We start from the raw sequence: 19826 nt of genomic DNA on the forward strand, positions 1-19826 counted from the left end.
ATGTATTTGTCTGTTTGGAAAGAAATTCCAGTTTTATGTAGCGTCTCTATCAGCCTTAGGTGTAATTAGTGTTGCTTCTGGAACCTTCATAAATCTGTCTGTCGGCAGAGTGGTATTGCTCTGGAAAGTCATGGAATAAGTTGGTTAGACTAAAAGTATATTACACGCTATTCATTTTTGCTGAAGTTAGTCATGTAGAGGCAAATTTTTTTTCAAAAGTAATTTCCAGTTTGATTCAGAAAATAATATTAAGAGAGCATTCAGGTTCATTTGTATCGTATCCAAAATGCCAAAGTCATACTTGGTAATATAGGAATAAATGTTAAAATGTTAAAAAGATTATGAAGGAACTATTTGAAAACTTTTAGCATTTCTGTTTGACTTAAAAAAAAACCTTTTCATTTGTCTGCTGTAATTCCCCATCTTTTTATGCACGTTTCCCACCTCTTCTACTGGGTCATAACATACATTAATCATAGTTATTTTAAAGTCTCTGTATGACAGTTCCAACTTGTGGGCATCTCTGTGTCTGGGCCTGTTGACTCTTTAACTCTTGACAGTGGGTGTGTTTTCATACTTTCTTGGTGTTTCTAATTGAATGCTGGACATTGTATAAAAACATCAGTAGAGACTGACATTAATATTTATGCTTAGTAATGGGCCTGCCACTCTTCTGTCGGGCTGTTGGTGTGAGGAGTTGAATCAGTTGTATTAGTAGTTGATGTGGGTTTGCGTTTTATCATTTCAATAACCAGTAAGGCCTCAGATTCTCCAGCAGTGGACAGTGACTGCTCTGTTCCTAGTGTGAATCAGGAGGGGGTTTTCAGTGCTCCTGCTCTATCCTCGGCCCTTAGCAGGCCCTGCTTTGTGGTGGGGCCCTTTCTTTGCACTGTTGCCCTCTCCCAGCAGTGAGTGGATGGCTGTTGCTTGTTACTTGGTGCAAGGCTTCAGGGGTGGGGAGCAGGGTTTTGGGTTTGGGTTTTTTCCCTGGTTCTCTTGCTCCTGCCTCAGTCATAGGTAGTCCCCGTGCAACTGAACCCTCGGAAGTGGGGCTTTCTCAGTGTTCTCATCTCCCTCTTCCTCACCCCATTTGCAGATAGCCTTTTCCTTCTCAGTTCAAGGTCTAGAACTGGGGTTGGTAAACTTTTGCTGCCAAGGGCCAGATAGTAGTTATCCTCATGGGCCTTGTGGTCTCTATTGCAGCATCTTTAACTCTGCTGTTGCAGCGTGAAAGCAGCTATGGACAATTCATACGTGAATGGACGTGACTGTGTTCCAGTCAAACTTTATTTATAAAAACAGGTTGTGGGCCAGCTTTGGCCTGCAGGCTCTGGTTTGTTGACCCCTGGTCTAGAGCTCTGGAGGGTTTCTTGCTTTCTCCCTACCCCTTGCACCTCTTGTCCCCTACACCCTGTGGCAACCAAATTTCGCCTTGCATCCATGGGGGGCTTTAGGAGTGAGCAAGTTTCCTGCGCTTCCCTCAGCAGCAAGATGCTTCTGTTTTGTAGTAGTGCAGAAACCTGGGCATGAATGGATTTTCTGCCCCCTCCCCGGTGATTGGTGACCTTTGCCTGTGACAGGAGGGCTAGAGGATTCCCTGTCCATCCCCCCACAGTAGACAGTTTTTGCCTCAGGTAAAAGAAGGGTCACCAGGGTTCAGGTGGATCTCTTACCCCTTCCCTTCAACAAATGGCGTTTGCTTTGTAGGTGAGTAGGGTCCGGCGCATAGGCAGTTTTCATTCATGTCTTCCATTGGCAGCTAATCAGCAGCTGTTTACCCGTGATGGGCCCGCAGTGTGCGTGGGTTTCCTTAGGGACTCCTGCCCCACCCTCAAACCTTGACAGGCCTAGCACATCTGTGCCATAGAAGGTGGCTCTCTGATTTCTTTCACTGCCCTCAATTATTCGTCTCAAAGGCCCAGTGGAAACCCATGGAAAAGAGCTGGGGAGTAGGTATGGACTGCCCTTGTGTTGAGGCTCCCAGGGATTCTATATTGCTAGTTCACACTTGTCCTTTAATGGTTTATTTCAGCTTCTTTTGTTCTTGTACCGGCTTTTATGGCTGCCATCACCAGAGAGAAACAGTTCACGTGTCCTTTCTTTCCTTAGAAGAGCTTGTAACTCTTTGGAATTCAGTTCACCTGGTTGGACATGGCAGTTGTAAAATGTAGTGACCTCAGGTCTCTGATGAGCTCAGAAAATTGATGATGTAGGTTAACTAGCTTTTTCTTACCATCAGGGCAGGACTGATGTTCTCTGGTGGCTTTCTGCATTCTAAGTGGAGTTAGAACTTCACCGTTGCACTTTAATAAGTTCATAATCACTGAAGTTGATAATAATCAAGAAGCTGTTAAATTAAAAAGAACAATTCACCTATAGTCTTAACACTAATATTAAAATATTAGTGTATCATGTTTTTATTGACTTCACTATAGTTTGCAGCTGCAGTGTCACTATTGTCATGCAATAAATGCCTTGTGTAGGGTGGGTAATTACTGCTCTGCCCTCTCTTGGATCCTCTAGACTTCCTTCTCTAGAAGCACCTCTCTTTCCTTTGAAGTGGTTTAAGGTACAGGCTGCTAAATGCTTAACAGCTGCTGGGCCAGCTGTTTAAAGAATCCCCTGAAGTTCTCTTTAAAAATATACACTTCTGGGAAGTTTCTGAGTCTGGACTTTGTGGCAGAGGAATCTGCATCATTAACAAGCCCTTCAGGTGACTTGGAGAGCAGCATTCTTTGAAATTCACTGGCCTAGGCAAATGTACCATAGCTCCCGAAACTGGTCTCTCTCAAGCAACTAGTGGTGTCATTTTTTGTTTAAATGTAAGATTGTATTGTTGCTGAAGACACGCAGCACATTTGCACCACTGAAGTGCTAATCTGGAGTAGAAGTACCGTTGCAAACCTGGATAATGCAGACAGCAGAGCTTGGTTTTAAGTATCTAATGAAGAGGGACTGATGAAGCAGACAGTGGTGGGGCCAGACAGTCATTACAGTCACGTTGTTGAAATCCATTTGGTCTGCGAGGTGTCAGTGATATATATAGCTGAGTGATAATAGCAGATTACAAAATAATTCCATATTTGTTATAAAACATACACATAGAAGAACAGAAGAAAATGTTGATGGTAGTTATCTACCATTCTCGGTAGTGGTTGTTTTCCTATAATTGCATTTTTAATTTTAAAAATTTCAGTGAACATGTATTACTTCCACAAAGATATATGTTAGTGGCCTTGATATGTTTATTAGATCCCTCCTTCCCACCTTTTCTTCCTCCTTATTTCATTATAACATATGAAAGTCATTTCTTTATTTAAAGACAACTACAACGTTTTTGTGAACATAAAAGCAAATATTCTTAAATTTTTTTCATGTTTCATTTTGGTGGGATGGGGATAGGGCGTAGATAGAAGAGGAGGGATATAATTATGAAACTGGAACTTATTTCTATTTTACATCTGCAGTGTCCAGTTTGGTTACCACTAGTCACATGTAACTTTAAAATTAAAATGACATAAAAATGCACTTTCTTAGTTTGTTTTATTAAATACATTTCAAGTGCTCAGTAGTCACACATGACTAGTGGCTGCCATATTGGACAGTGCAGTTATAGGACATTTCCATCATCACAGGAAGTTCTGTTGGGCAGTACTGACCTAGACCATAGTATATTTGTCTGTTGGCTAGTAAAATTATTTAAACAAGTCATGCTGTTCTAAAAATTAATATATGCCTAATTAGAGTAACTGATCAAGCTTCCTTATCTAGCTTTCAAAATTAAAGATAATTAGGGAATATACTTAGTAAGCAAATATATATATATGTGTGTGTGTGTATGTATATATAATTTTAAGGGATATTTAGCAGATTGGTTCTATAAAACTCTTAAGTACCAAAAATATTTTGTTTTTATATGATGATACATGATTATCATCTAATTCTACTTCTTTTAAACTTAATTTTTCTTTAAAATTACTCTCTACAATATAGCATCTGTATGAAGTAATTCATTGTAACATCTTGTGGTAATAAAAGATTAGCAACAAGCTTTCAGATGGGGGACTGGTTAAATAAATAGTACATTCAAACATTGTGCTTAAAAGAATAGATTTCTTTCAAAAGTGGTTTGAGGACCTCTAAGGGTCCCTGAAATCTTTTCAGGGGGTCTGTAAAATCAAAACTGTTTTTCTAATACTACTAAGATCTTATTTTCCCTTTTTACTATGTGGGTATTTGGTCTGATGGTACAAAAGCAATGGTGGGTAAAACTGCTTGGTGCCTTAGCATCTTCACTTCTACAGACTCACAGCAGAAAACAAAAGCATTTCACTTAAGAATGTCCTAGATGAAGCAGTGAAAGATATTAATTTTATTGAATTGTGACTTTGCGTATACTTAGAAAAATATTCTTTGTGAAGAAATGGGAAGCTGTATAATAAAGTAACAATGATTGTTTTGAAAAATAACACTTCTGTGGTTATATGAGTTTTGAGCTAAACTAGATATTAAGCTAGTGTTTTCCCCTATAAAACACTCCTTTTATTTGAAAGAATGACTGACACACTATGGTTATTTAGACTGGTGTTTAATAGATATTTTCTGAAAAATGAAAGAAGTGTGTCACTTCAAGGAAAACAACTGACGGTATTTGTTGCCAATGATAAAATTTGAGCTTTGAAGTGAAAATTAGAATTTTGGAAAACCTGTATCTACAACGATGATCTTGATAACATCCCAATACTTAAAAAGACTTTTCTGATGAGATAGATGATGATAACTTTTCTTGATGTTGTATAGTGAAATGTGTCAACATTTAGATCTGCATAACTCAGTGAGTCAGTATTTTTCAAATGACAGGTTTGTAATGCTATAAAATGTATCTGTAAAAGACACATTCAAAGTAGAAGATAGAACAATGGGTTTTAATGTAATAGAGTATCAAGAATTCATTGATAGTTTCAGATTTCATATCCCAACTAACCTTTAAGAAACTACCACTTGTCAAGTTTCAGAGAAAAATATCTACAATTATTTGAAAAGGCTATTAAAATATGCCTTCCTTTTCTGACTACATATCTGTGTGAAGGTAGATTTTCTTCATTTACTGTAACCAAAACATCACATAACAACTGATTCAGTACAGAAGCAGATATGAGAATCCAGCTGTCTTCTATTAAGCCACTCTCCAGAGACTTACAAAACTGTAAAAACAATACCACTCTTCTTACTAATTTTTTTTGGGGGAAAATATAGTTATTTACATGTAACTTAGTTTATAATATAAAATATTTAACTGTATTTTAACATTAAAATTGTTAAAATGTGATGAGCTTATTGTCATTTTAGAATATATTAATACATAGTTTTAAAACCCAGTTTTAGTTTCTAATATGGTAAATACTAATAGATACAACCTACATTATAAATAAAAGCTTTTTGGAATTTCCAGTTATTTTTAAGAGTATAAAGGGTTCCTGATATCAAAATGTTTGAGAAACACTAGAATAAAGCAGTCTCCAAGATACATTGTTAGGAAAAGTGCAGATCAGTATGATTGTAAGTTAGCATTTGTGTGAAAAAGGATATGAATGGGATTCTTATTTTTTTGTATATATGTAAAATTCTTCTGGAAGGTTATAAAGGAATTAAGTGTTGGTTTGTACAATGCAGGAGGGATGAAAGGTAAATTCTTTACTCTAAACCCTTTTGAACTAATTTGAATTTTAAACCAGATGAATGAATTACTGATTTAAAAAAGAAGAAGAAGAAATTAAAACATTCCTACCAGCCGTATTACAAATTTCAGGGAATCTAAGTCTGTTAGGAGAAGTTGGAGCATGTTTGGAGTAATGGTTATTTTTCTGGCCAATTGCTTTTTCTTATTTTATTTGAGAAGAAAATGAAGCTTGCTTATTTTAGGGGTAAAAAATTTCATTTAATGTCCAATCCAAATACATTCATGGTGAAATTATGTAAATCAAATAGGTAGCAATTTCCACAGTGGGACCCAAAGTATACTGAACTTAAGTTTTAAGGAGGAACAATTCGATTAGTTTTGTTACTAACAGGTATTTCTAGGTTTCTAGTAAAGAGCATGGATTTATTTTAGAAGACTATTATAATTTGTAGTCTGCCATTTAAGAGGTTTTGAATAAGTGCTGCATGTAATGTGGAAGTAGAAAAGCTAAGTAAACGTTCTGACATTTGATTCAGTACAAAAAGTACTTTTTAATACTCATAACCTTTGCGGCTTTGGGAAGTCTTGAAAAGAATAACTAAGGAATTCAATTTTATTTATTCTGTCTGCTGTGAAGTGTGGCTTTTGATAAATGTTCATACTTTTAACTTTTAGATAGACAAAGTATCCTTTTATGAAAAAGGAAAATTATTTTAATGCAAAAGCTCTTCAGATTTTCTTTTTTCATATCATACTTCTAAAATTTATTTCTTTGAATATTGAAATATCATTTCCAGAGTTCTTCGAAGCAGTTTAGAGAAAGATATTACATGTGATTCTGTTCATTAGTTATAGTGAAAAGTTTGCCCATAATGTGGAACTGTTTTCCCCAATTTTTTTAGTTAACAAAGAATGGCTTTAATAATGTTAATAGGTTTTTCTGAAGTATTAAACAAATAGGTAGTTAATTCATAAAGGAGTTTACTCTTGCTACTTGCATGTGCATGTGTAATAGTTGACATTTTTCTAAGCACACGTTATTTTCTTTGATTCTCAGCACATCTTGGAAATAGCACAATTAGTGTTTTTCTTATTTTTTATATGTATGGAAATTGAAATTCAGAGGGCTAAATGAATTGTCATATAACCTTGTTAAATGATAAAATAGCAATTTAGATTTAAGCAAGGCTAGATTAGATTTAGATTTAAACAACTTTAGAGTTAAGCAAGACTGTCCTAAGTACAAAAAAAAAGCACTTATCTATACCTACTATGGCCGGGTTCTGTGGTCTGCACTAGAGATATAAAGATAAGACACAGATCTTGCCCTCTAGGGGCTGAAAGTTTAGTGACAGAGACTACCCAGTGGAGAAGTGAATAAGTGTGGTGGTGCCCTGTTGAAGGGCCGTATATCTCAGTTTCGAGGAAGTGAAACAGATCTTGAAGGGTGAGTAGGAGAAGTTAGCCAGGGTGAGTCTGGTTGAGGGTGCTGATAAAAGGCGTCAGGTAGAAGATACAGTGAAGGAGGCCTAAGCAGCACACGGAAATTGTTTGGGAACTGTTAGTAGTTCCATGTGGTGACTGTGCTGGGCTACACGGGAGAATGAGCAGGATGTGAAAGCAGAGAGGTAGATAGTGGCCTAAACTGGAAGTCTGAACTTTTTTCTAAAAGTTTCAGGGTGCTAAAAATTGATTATAAATAGTTGGAAGGACTGAGTTTGAACAAGGTCAGAGTCTTAATTCTTGGACTTATTAGTTGTAGGACTGTAATCAGTTGACCAAATATTTCTGAGCCCCAGTTGCCTCAGATGTTAAATGGAAATAACGTTCAACTTATTGCAGTAGGAGGACTAAGAAAAGTAAATGTTTAAAAAGAAAAAGCACCAAGTGTGCACCAAACCTGTATGTAAGAACTCAGTAATGAAAGATGAATTAAAAGTAAGGACAGCTCACTGCACATATCTAAGCTTCTAAGTAGAACTGAAAAAAATGAATTAAAATTTATTTTTAAATACTATTGGATTATTTGGACATTTCTAAAATAGCTTAGCTGAAATGGTTTTATAATTTCAATGTTTAAATTTAATACTTAGGAGTCTTTCAACGTGGTGTTTCTTTATATACTTGTTTGAAAGCCAGACTTTGTGTATATGATGTGGTTGTCAGATGATGAGGCTGTCATGAGTTAGCGCTTGTGTGGAATCAGTTCTGTTTGTGTGATGTTTTGTGTCCTCTGCCCTTTCCCCCAACTCCCTGGTGCAGGAATGAATTCATAGCTGGAAGACCTGGATCTGTCATTCTAATTTTAGGCAAATCCTTGCCCATTTGTGTGTCTCTTCAACATTAAGATGGTACTTAACTAATTTACCTTTAGGGAATAAAGTGAAATAGTACATGGATACGTTTTTGTAAAACACAGTATCTTAGTCTGCTTGGGCTGCCATAACAAAATACTACAGACTGAGTGGTTTAAACAACGGAAATTTATTTCTCACCATTCTGGAGGCTGGGAAGTCCAAGATTAAGGTGTCAGCTGATTTGGTTCCTGATGAGAGCTCTCTTCCTGGCTTGTAGACAGCCATCGTCTTGCAATGTGCTCACATGGCCTTTCCTCTGAGTGTGCTTTGGGGCAGGGGAGGGAGAGGAAGGGGAAAAGAATGAGCCCCTTGGTGTCTTTTCTCATAAGGACACTAATCCTGTAGGATAAGGGCTCTACTCTTATGACCTCATTTAGCCTTAATTACTTCCTTACTCTAAATAGAGCTGCACTGGTTAGGGTTTTAACATTTGTGTGTGGGGACACACACACTCACATTCATTCCACAACGTGCAGTTAAATTGGAAGTGTTCTCTTTTGATGGCTTTATGACTTGGTATTTGGTAACAGTGAGTTAAATGCCAGTCATGTATTATATTTATTTTAACTGCTCTCCAGAGCTGCAGATGTATATGGGCCATTTGAGTCCTGCTTTCTAGCCAACAGGTTTATAACTGGCTAGCTACAGGAGTGGTACAACCAAGTTAGTATCAACTTAGAATATTACTGTGCCTAAGGTAATTCTAACATGTCAACAGCCATTCTCATAGTATATTAAGCCTATATCACTTCCTTGAATTTCCCCCCCTACTGCAAGCCCAAATATAGTTTGATTCCCATAGTAAATGTCTATAGTATAGTGGTGATTTAAAAAATCATATCATTTATCTTAAGTGTAAATTCACCTTTTTACTTGTTAACAGAGCAAAGCCTTTTAACTGACATGGGAAGGTTACACACATTTTAAAGGCAGCTAAATCAAACCTCAGTTTTGCATAGTAGATATTGGAATAGAGATAGAAATCTTAACTAAACTTCAGGATATAAGCCTCCTCTTTTTCTTTATTGTGAATTTCAGTGTGAACTTTGATTGAGTTCTAAGTCTGTTTGCATTTTAGATTGTGCCGGAAGATCTTTATACCTGGTTTCCTGGAATGATCACATTTATGTTCTTTTTCACAGGCCAGCCCTCCAGATCTCTATATTGAAAGATTTAATATAGCTCTTGGACAGTATATGGGAGCATTGCAGAGCATTGTGCCTCTTTTCATATATATGGTAAGTTAGAGCTATTTCCCCTTTCCAAATACCTCTTGTTTATCGGTCTAAGTGCAGATAGATGCAGAAAGTTAAGCATATTCTATTTTTCTTTTACTGTGTATTATGTTAGAAATGGAAATTAATCTATTTCAGCAATGTTGATAGTGTTGGCATAGAAGACTTATTTAGCCTTTCACTGTTTTAAAATTTCATAAAATACCATTGCGGAAACAGACAGGCATTAATAATCAGCAGTCACCCAATTAACATTTTGTTTCTGCCATATGGAAGATACTGTGCTTGGAAAATAAAGATATATCAGAAAGATTTCTTACCTTCAGAAAATAGAGAGTTAAGACATGTATCTAAAAACATGGTGTATAATAAATGCCAAGGAAGTAACTCCATAAAAAGTAGAACAGTAAAGTTTGCTTTCATTCTGATAATCTCTTTCACTTGGAGAATTATGCCATGAGTACATCTTGTAGTCTGTTGACTTTGTTGAAGTGTCCCCTCCCTGTCCCACACCCCCACACCCCCGCCTTTTAAATATATAAAGCTATAGGAGCTTAATGTTAGTGTTCCTGTTGAACGCAAGAGCCCTTAGAAACCATTGTCCCACTTTCTCTTTGTTGATTAGATTAGGGAATGTGTTGTTTAGGTTGATCCCTGCAACCTAAACAACCCATTCCCTAGAGAATGGGTTGTAGCCTAGAGATAAACTATGTGTGTAATACCAATCTTCAAAATGATTTATTCTCCATAAGATATGCTTTACTGAAAAAACAGAACATTGGGAGGAATCTGTGTTATCAGTGGGAGACTACTATTTAAATAATTTATGGAGGATATTTACTGTAGAAAAATACGCAGTTAAAAATAATGACATGTCTGGGCTTCCCTGGTGGCGCAGTGATTGAGGGTCCGCCTGCCGATGCAGGGGACACGGGTTCGTGCCCCAGTCCGGGAAGATCCCACATGCCGTGGAGCGGCGGGGCCCGTGAGCCATGGCCGCTGAGCCTGCGCGTCCAGAGCCTGTGCTCCGCAGTGGGAGAGGCCACAACAGTGAGAGGCCTGCGTACCGCAAAAAAAAAAAATAATAATAATGACATGTCAAAAACCCTGCAGAAAATAGGCATAGAGGGAACTTGCCTCAACATAATAAAGGCCATATATGACAAACCCACAGCCAACATCATCCTCAGTGGTGAAAAACTGAAAGCATTTCCACTAAGATCAGGAACAAGACAAGGTTGCCCACTCTCACCACTCTTATTCAACATAGTTTTGGAAGTTTTAGCCACAGCAATCAGAGAAGAAAAGGAAATAAAAGGAATCCAAATCAGAAAAGAAGAAGTAAAGCTGTCACTGTTTGCAGATGACATGATACTATACATAGAGAATCCTAAAGATGCTACCAGAAAACTACTAGAGCTAATCAATGAATTTGGTAAAGTAGCAGGATACAAAATTAATGCACAGAAATCTCTGGCATTCCTATACACTAATGATGAAAAATCTGAAAGTGAAATCAAGAAAACACTCCCTTACCATTGCAACAAAAAGAATAAAATATCTAGGAATAAAGCTACCTAAGGAGACCAAAGACCTGTATGCAGAAAATTATAAGACACTGAGGAAAGGAATTAAAGATGATACAAATAGATGCAGAGATATACCATGTTCTTGGATTGGAAGAATCAACATTGTGAAAATGACTCTACTGCCCAAAGCAATCTACAGATTCAGTGCAATCCCTGTCAAACTACCACTGGTATTTTTCACAGAACTAGAACAAAAAATTTCACAATCTGTATGGATACACAAAAGACCCCGAATAGCCAAAGTAATCTTGAGAACGAAAAACGGAGCTGGAGGAATCAGGCTCCCTGACTTCAGACTAGACTACAAAGCTACAGTAATCAAGACAGTATGGTACTGGCACCAAAACAGAAAGATAGATCAATGGAACAGGATAGAAAGCCCCAGAGATAAATCCACACACATATGGTCACCTTATCTTTGATAAAGGAGGCAGGAATGTACAGTGGAGAAAGGACAGCCTCTTCAATAAGTGGTGCTGGGAAAACTGGACAGGTACATGTAAAAGTATGAGATTAGAACACTCCCTAACACTATACACAAAAATAGGCTCAAAGTGGATTAAAGAACTAAATGTGAGGCCAGAAACTATCAAACTCTTGGAGGAAAACATAGGCAGAACACTCTGACATAAATCACAGCAAGATCTTTTTAGACCCACTTCCTAGAGAAATGGAAATAAAAACAAAAATAAACAAATGAGACCTAATGAAACTTTCAAAGCTTTTGCACAGCAAAGGAAACCATAAACAAGACCAAAAGACAACCCTCAGAATGGGAGAAAATATTTGCAAATGAAGCAACTGACAAAGGGTTAATCTCCAAAATTTATAAGCAGCTCATGCACCTCAATAACAAAAAAACAAACAACCCAATCCAAAAATGGGCAGAAGACCTACATAGACATTTCTCCAAAGAAGATATACAGACTGCCAACAAACACATGAAAGAATGCTCGACATCATTAATCATTAGAGAAATGCAAATCAAAACTACAATGAGATATCATCTCACACCAGTCAGAATGGCCATCCTCAAAAAGTCTAGAAACAATAAATGCTGGAGAGGGTGTGGAGAAAAGGGAACCCTCCTGTACTGTTGATGGGAATGTAAATTGATATAGCCACTATGGAGAACAGTATGGAGGTTCCTTAAAAAACTAAAAATAGAAGTACCATATGACCCAGCAATCCCACTACTGGGCATATACCCTGAGAAAACCGTAATTCAAAAATAGTCATGTACCACCATGTTCACTGCAGCACTATTTACAATAGCCAGGACATGGAAGCAACCTAAGTTTCCATCGACAGATGAATGGATAAAGAAGATATGGCACATATATACAATGGAATATTATTCAGCCATAAAAAGAAACGAAATTGAGCTATTTGTAATGAGATGGATAGACCTAGAGTCTGTCATACAGAGTGAAGTAAGTCATAAAGAGAAAGACAAATACCGTATACTAACACATATATATGGAATTTAAGGGAGAAAAAAAAATGTCTTGAAGAACCTAGGGGTAAGACAGGAATAAAGACACAGACCTACTAGAGAATGGACTTGAGGATGTAGGGAGGGGCAAGGGTAAGCTGTGACAAAGCGAGAGAGTGGCATGGACATATATACACTACCAAACGTAAAATAGATAGCTAGTGGGAAGCAGCCGCATAGCACAGGGAGATCAACTCGGTGCTTTGTGACCACCTAGAGGGGTGGGATAGGGAGTGTGGGAGGGAGGGAGGCGCAAGAGGAAAGAGATTGGGGAACATATGTATATGTATAACTGATTCACTTTGTTATAAAGCAGAAACTAGTACACCATAAAATAAATAAATACATAAATAAATAAATACGTCCACTCATTATGCTGCTAAAAAAATAATAATGACATGTCTGTATGTTATTTTGGAGAGAATCTTTTCAACATACAATGTTAGGTGAAAAAGTAAGATGTAAAGCGGTGTGTGTTATATTTCATTAGGAAGTGTTTTCTTCGTTTTAGAGGAAAAAAAAGCATATCCAAAAAAATGTAAGAACATTTTAGAAAGAATATACAAGCTTTCGCAGTGCAGAATGGGGCCTTTGGGAATGGGACAGAAGGTCTGCTGTGGGAGACTCCTTTTTATTGCATACCCTTTTGCATGGTTTTATTTTGTAATTATGTGCATGTTTTATATATATATATTTTTTTTTTTGGCTGCATTGAGTCTTCATTGCTGCACGTGGACTTTCTCTAGTTGCGGTGAGAGGGGGCTGCTCTTCATTGTGGTGCGCGGGCTTCTCATTGCAGTGGCTTCTCTTGTTGTGGAGCACGTGCTCTAGGTGCACGGGCTTCAGTATTTGCAGTACGTGGGCTCAGTAGTTGCAGCACATGGACTCTAGGGCGCGGGCTCAGTAGTTGTGATTCACGGGCTTAGTTGCTCTACGGCATGTGGGATCTTCCCAGACCACGAAATGAACCTGTGTCCCCTGCATTGGCAGGCGGATTCTTAACCACTGCACCACCAGGGAAGTCCTTTATGATTTTTTTATAGAGAAAAAAACATGTTAAGAATTGAGAGAATCAGTGAGCCAACTTACTGACATTCATTCCTCTTTTCATTTTCCACTCCTGTGCATTGAGTTAACATTTAAACATGAACAAATTCAATCTTTTTTACTTGCTATTCATTCTAATTAGGATGCTTTTGGCTGCAAGAAACAGAAAACCTGATTCAAAGTGATTTGTAAATGAGAAAGGTATTATCTCTTGTAATAAAACTCCAGAAATACAGCAGTTTCTGGGTTGGTTGAATCCGTGGTTCAACAGTGTTACCAAAGTCTCAGGTTGTTTTTTGTCTCTTTGCTTTACACATCTGTTGCATCTTGTTCTCCTCATGGTTGTAAGATGATTTTTACTCAAGCCTAGGTTTCCTTTGGTCTGATTGGGTTACCTTGGCTCATTTGTCTACCTTTGAACCAAAGACCATCCATCCCTAAGGAATGCCATAAGCTGAATGACTTAGACTAATCATTAAAGTGAAAATGTAGGGGAGTCAACCAGTGCATGCCCACTGCATGCTTTCAGCCTAGATCATTGATAAATAGGGTACCTTTCACTAGTGTTTCCTGGTGTTGCCTTTAGCTGATGATGTAGTCATTTAAAAGGGCATATTAAGTGCCTGTCATACAATATGGTCCATTGAATCCCTGTCTAGTTAATGTTGAGTATCTTCCCATGTTCTTTTGTATGATTTATAGCATTTTATCTTTATGTGCTTTTAACCCCATGCTAGGACTATAACTAATAGTGGCAGGGCTTTTGTTTTCTGATGTTGGGTGTTTATGTTTTTTTTTTTTTCTTTGCGGTACGCGGGCCTCTCACCGCTGCGGCCTCTCCCGTTGCGGAGCACAGGCTCCGGATGTGCAGGCCCAGCGGCCACGGCCCACGGGCCCAGCCGCTCCGCGGCATGTGGGACCCTCCCAGACCGGGGCACGAGCCCGCGTCCCCTGCATCGGCAGGCGGACTCCCAACCACTGCGCCACCAGGGAAGCCCGGGTTTTTATGTTTTAACTGATGCTTTTATGAATTGTTTCCTAAAATAATTTATTTTTTAGTGTTTCAGTTCATTAGACTAATCATTTCTCTCTAATTGATGCACTGAAAAATAACTTATTTTCTTTTTCAGAATAAGTTTTACATCGAAACCAAGCTTAACAGAGACTTAAAAGATGACCTTATAAAGCTGTTTACGGAACATGTTGCAGAAAAGCACATTTACAGCCTAATGCGTAAGTAATTAATCTTATGGGGATGACATAATACAAGCAGTGTTTTGGGGGTTTTTTTTTTTTAACCAAAGAGCATTGGCATCTAAACCCCAATGTTGATGTCTTCTGAATCTTATAGTGATCATAAAGCCCAATTCTCTACAGAGAGACACTGGGGAATTGAAAATGTGACTTGAAGATCACCCAGTGAGCTGGGAGCAGCCAGGTCATTGGACAGTGCCTTCGTATCTGGCATGATACTTGCTGCCTTTTTTTTCTCTGACTTTGGGGGAAATATTAAGGAGTTCACCTGTAACTTTGTTACTGGTAATTCTAGAAGGAGTGTAATGTAATTGAAATGGTAGCACAGTATCCTCTCAGTTTCCTTATTTGTACTAAAAAAAAAAGGTAGATGACAGTTAAGCTTGTGAGAAAGTAAACCCTAAATTAAATGAAGCATGTGAGAATTACACATATGTAAAGTACCTGTAGCACCTGTTAAATGCTCAGTAAGTATTTTCTTCCCTCTCTCAAGCTACTTCTCCCTCACATTCCCATTTTCTTTTCCTTAAAAGGCGAGTTCAACTGGAAAATTTTACTTTTAAAGACTTTTCCTACAACGAATTTTAAGTGGAGAGGATTTTAGTGAAATGTTACACCTTCTTAACCTTAACTTTTGTTACTGAATGTGATTATTTTTCAGTTAATTCATCCCAAATTAATTTATGTACATTTTACGTATAACTTAACCTGTGAATTTATCATTTCCTTATAGCTATCAAATTTGACATAGGTGGTTATAGTTATGCAGAAGTTGTTTGCAAGTGTATGTATTTGACCACGTCATGAATGTGTGATTGAACATAAAGAATTAGTGGAAACAACACTTACTGAAAACCAAATGATCGGTCAGAAAGTAGGAGGAAGATGGATTAATAGAGATAGACCCTGGGTTTGGGGTACATGTGGAAATTAGAGAGAACCTTGACTAGAAGAGCCTCTAAGAACCTAAAATTTAGAATTTCAATTTTTAAACATGGCATTTTAAAATATGATTTTTCTGCAATGCCTAGCATTGCAAATGTAATTCACATTGCATGTTTGAAACTACAGAAATCATTGTTGGCCAAGTGAGATGGTGTTTCCATGTTTTAAAAGGTGGGGATAGAAGAAAACAATTTATATAATTTTACAAGCTGGCTTAGATGAAAATTATGCCAAGTTTCATGGGTATTTGGTTAGTAAATTACAGGTCTTTGAGAGAGGAATTAAAAATGAGCCATTTTGGGCTTCCCTGGTGGCGCAGTGGTTGAGAGTCCGCCTGCCGATGCAGGGGACACGGGTTCGTGCCCCGGTCTGGGAAGATCCCACATGCTGTGGAGCGGCTGGGCCCGTGAGCCATGGCTGCTGACCCTGCGCGTCCGGAGCCTGTGCTCTGCAACGGGAGAGGTCACAACAGTGAGAGGCCTGCGTACCGCAAAAAAAAAAAAAAAAAAAAAAAAGCTGTTTTGAGTCAGTAGTATCTGTCATATTCATTAAATGATGGAGTTCGTTTATATATGTTTTGCCTAGAGGAAATTGTATCCATTTAACATATTTTAATAATATTTTTGTGTGACCATAGATAACCTAAAAGAAAACTGACTCTGTTGTCATGTTTAGTCAGGGTCACATGGTTAGACAGTGTGGTCTCTTGCCTTTACCTTTAGTAAGAAAACGTACCTGCAGTTGTAGCATTTGGGAAAGTGAGTTTCTGACTCTGATCTCAGTTACTTGAATTACTAACAACATGTCTTTCAGAAAAATTCCAAGAGCTTCATATGTGGGTGATTTGGGGGAAAGGGAAATGATTGAGGGAGTTAGAGAATAGTTCATTCCCTAAATGTAAATCTTTTGAATTGTGAACTTAATGGGAAGTATTTATAGCTCACTCACTAAGTACCATGAATACTGTTGCTTTTAGAAAGCTTTACTTATTTTCAGAACCTCCATCAATTGAATCATTTCCGTTAGTGTTTCAACAGATACGCACATATCTACTTGTTAGATTGAGCTCTACTGCACTGGATTAAAAAAAAAAATCTTTAGTGTACAAATACTTGGTTTGCCCTCTTGGGCTGTTCTTTTCTTGCCCTTGTTTACCCTTCAGTCTTTAGGAGAAATAGTGATAGAAAGTGAAACCTTGACAATCAATAAAGTGTTGTATCATTTTTATAACCCATTTTCTCTCTATTTCAGCTTTACTTTTAGAAGCCCAGTCAACACCATTTCAGGTCACACCTTCAACTATGGCAAATATTGTGAAAGGCCTGTACACTCTCAGACCAGGTAAACATTCATCCTTTCTTCAGGGGTTGGACTTGTTTGTTTGTTTATGGCACTTCCAGCCCTATCTGCGAGAGGATAGTGTTTCTTTGTGTTTTCTGAGGTCTAATGGTATTTGGATTTGTTATAGCAAAAAAATTGAGTATATACTCATCATTGTGAAATGTAAACTCAGGACCTCACTTGGAAATCTTTCTATACTAGTGAAAACCAACTAGTTTGGGGAATACAAAAATAGTTTGTAGGAGACACTTTAGATAAAGTTGAATCTTATGTCTGGCGTTAATCTCTTTTTTTGTTGTGAGGTTCTTCTTCACTTCTACCCCATGTTGCAAATATGCACGGGCCTATACACATTCACAACTCCATCTTGTTAGGCCTGTTATATAACGTACAAGGAATCTAGAAGTGTTGGTAAAGTTACAGTCATTTCATAAGGGTAGTTTGAGGAGAAAGATAGTCAGAATAGCAGAACCAAAAATCAAAGACCACTGTATTCAAAGGCATGGTTTGTAAATTATCTTAATGTATCTGTCTTATAATAAAAACACTGTGGGACTTCCCTGGTGGTGCAATGGTTGGGAATCCGCCTGCCAGTGCAGGGGACACGGGTTTGAGCCCTGGTCCGGGAAGATTCCACATGCCGCAGAGCAACTGGGCCCTTGTGCCACAACTACTGAGCCTGCGTTCTAGAGCCTGCGAGCCACAACTACTGAGCCCTCATGCCACAACTACTGAAGCCCACGCACCTACAGCCCGTGCTCCGCAACAAGAGAAGCCACTGCAATGAGAAGCCCGCTCACTGCAATGAAGAGTAGCCCCCGCTCGACGCAACTAGAGAAAAGCCCGCACACAGCAGTGAAGACCCAACGCAGCCAAAAATTAAAAAAAAAAAAAACATTGTGAATTTAAAGGACTCTCAAGATGCTTTTGTATGTATCTTTCTGTTTTTAACCCAGAGCCTCAAACTTACCATAGTTGTCTAGCCAATTAAAAAATGTCCATAGGAGAGAGATTGCAGAAGTTCAGGGTAGAAAATCGTTTTTCAGTGTAGAAACTTAAGGTTTGCTTTTTTGACAGCAATTATCTTTTTATGAAATTCTTTTGTCATTTGAGGATTGAATGAAATAAAACATGATCTAAAGAGCTTAACCTAGTACCTGATAATGTAATGAGCATGCTAATATTAACTGTTGTTACTACTATTCAGTTGGGCCCAGTGGTTATTTTATTTTAATTAATTGATGTCTGAATAGTTTACTTACTTAATTTAAAAGATATATCAGAATTTAGCTTGCTAAAATGGAAACCAGTTTAAAACTGATACTAGGGGTAGACTGTGATACCCAGAAGTACCGTCTTTCTCACGCTACTTTGAGCAGTTAGTGACTTCTAGAGTAGTCAAATGTAATGTTACTTAAATTTGGATCAGTTCTTGCTCTATTCTTCATAATTTTTAGACAAATTATTCCTGTAAAGTAATTATTTATATAAAGTAGCAAAAATATTGCATGTGTCCAATAAACCGATATATTTCTTTTTCCAGTTTCTTAGAATTTTGAATTTCATTTTACTAAATGTGATGAAAATAGCTCATGAGTTTTTCTTTTAGTGCTGGGTTATGAATGATTTTTTTCTTTTTCTTTTGGAAGACATCCAAATACAGTATGACAGATTTCTAAATTGTCCCTCCCAAGTGGGCAGCTTTATCAGCTCTGGCTTTTATCATAAGTAACAAAATTGCAGAATAAAACTAGTCATTAAGGGTAGAAAAACTTATAAACGCTTCTTTATCTAAATGCTATTTTTATCCAGGTTTGAGCTCTTATAATAGGTTTCATACTACTTGTGAGGAGAATTCTGTATTTGAGAACTGTTCTTTTGAAAAGGTGAATTTTATCACAGACTAACCTTTTGCTGTCCTAGCTGTTTTCTGAGATACTATTAAACATATTTTGACGTTTACTTGTTTTGTCCATACCCATTGCGTTCCTAGTTTGTTAAAGCAGATTTATTCACCTGACAGATTAAGGTTAAAATATTTTAAAAGTTGAATTTTAAATATAAGTTTCTTTCATTGCAGTAGTTCTTAAGTGCTGATTTTTATATAATGAATGCATCTGAATCACCCAAAAAAGTTTGTTAAACTGTAGATTCCTGGGCCCTAATCCTTGGAGCTTCTGATAACATCTATTATTTAGATGTGTTTCTACCTAGTCTTTAGAAGCTCAGTCTAGGAATAGTTCCCATCATCCCATCCTGCACTTCTTCATTTAATACATACACTTTTCATTGTTTCTTTATCTTTATTTTAATGATTGCCTGGTGTTCCATAAAGTGTCAGACTGGTTTGACTCCTTGCCAACTCTGACTGATGGGTTAGTGGTTCCCCAGGGCACTGAGTTGAGACTCTTTCTAAAGCCATGTTTGAACTGAGCTTGAAGGAGGGACACTATTGAGAACATTTTGACATGAGTTTGTACAAAGGGTGAGTGGATTGGCCTTGGTGGTGTTTGTGGTGTTGGTTTGTTTTTTTTCCCCCCATCTCTAATTTAGCTATTCTTTTGGGCATTTTTTTTTTTTTTAACTTGCCAATGGTCCAGCATTGCATAGGATTAAATGTGTTTTTTTCAGATTTAGAATTATTTACTTAGATTACAGTTTTTAAAATGAGCATGCTGGATTAAATAGAGCATTGACATTTTATGGGTTTTGATATATATATATATATATATACATATATATATATATATATATATATATATATATACAGCCAAGATGTTTTCCAAAAGATAAAACTTGAAAGGGCTCGATTAAAAGAATCCAAAAGGGCATAGAGATGGGCAGTATTTATATTTAGTGTTCACTGAGTAGGGATAGAGCATC

The 19826-nt window shown here is 37.4% G+C and overlaps 1 protein-coding gene across 1 annotated transcript in view; it reads left to right on the forward strand.

Moving 5' to 3' along the window:
- CACUL1 (CDK2 associated cullin domain 1) overlaps positions 1-19826 on the forward strand; it is a 63888-nt gene that overhangs the window by 36291 nt on the left and 7771 nt on the right. The window contains exons 4-6 of the mRNA XM_007469583.1: positions 9180-9275; positions 14534-14636; positions 16854-16943. Of these exons, the coding sequence (XP_007469645.1) occupies positions 9180-9275; positions 14534-14636; positions 16854-16943 (289 nt within the window). The remainder of the gene's footprint in view (positions 1-9179; positions 9276-14533; positions 14637-16853; positions 16944-19826) is intronic.

This window comes from Lipotes vexillifer, unplaced genomic scaffold (genome assembly GCF_000442215.2).
Source record: "Lipotes vexillifer unplaced genomic scaffold, Lipotes_vexillifer_v1.1 scaffold240, whole genome shotgun sequence".
Taxonomy (NCBI): domain Eukaryota; kingdom Metazoa; phylum Chordata; class Mammalia; order Artiodactyla; family Lipotidae; genus Lipotes; species Lipotes vexillifer.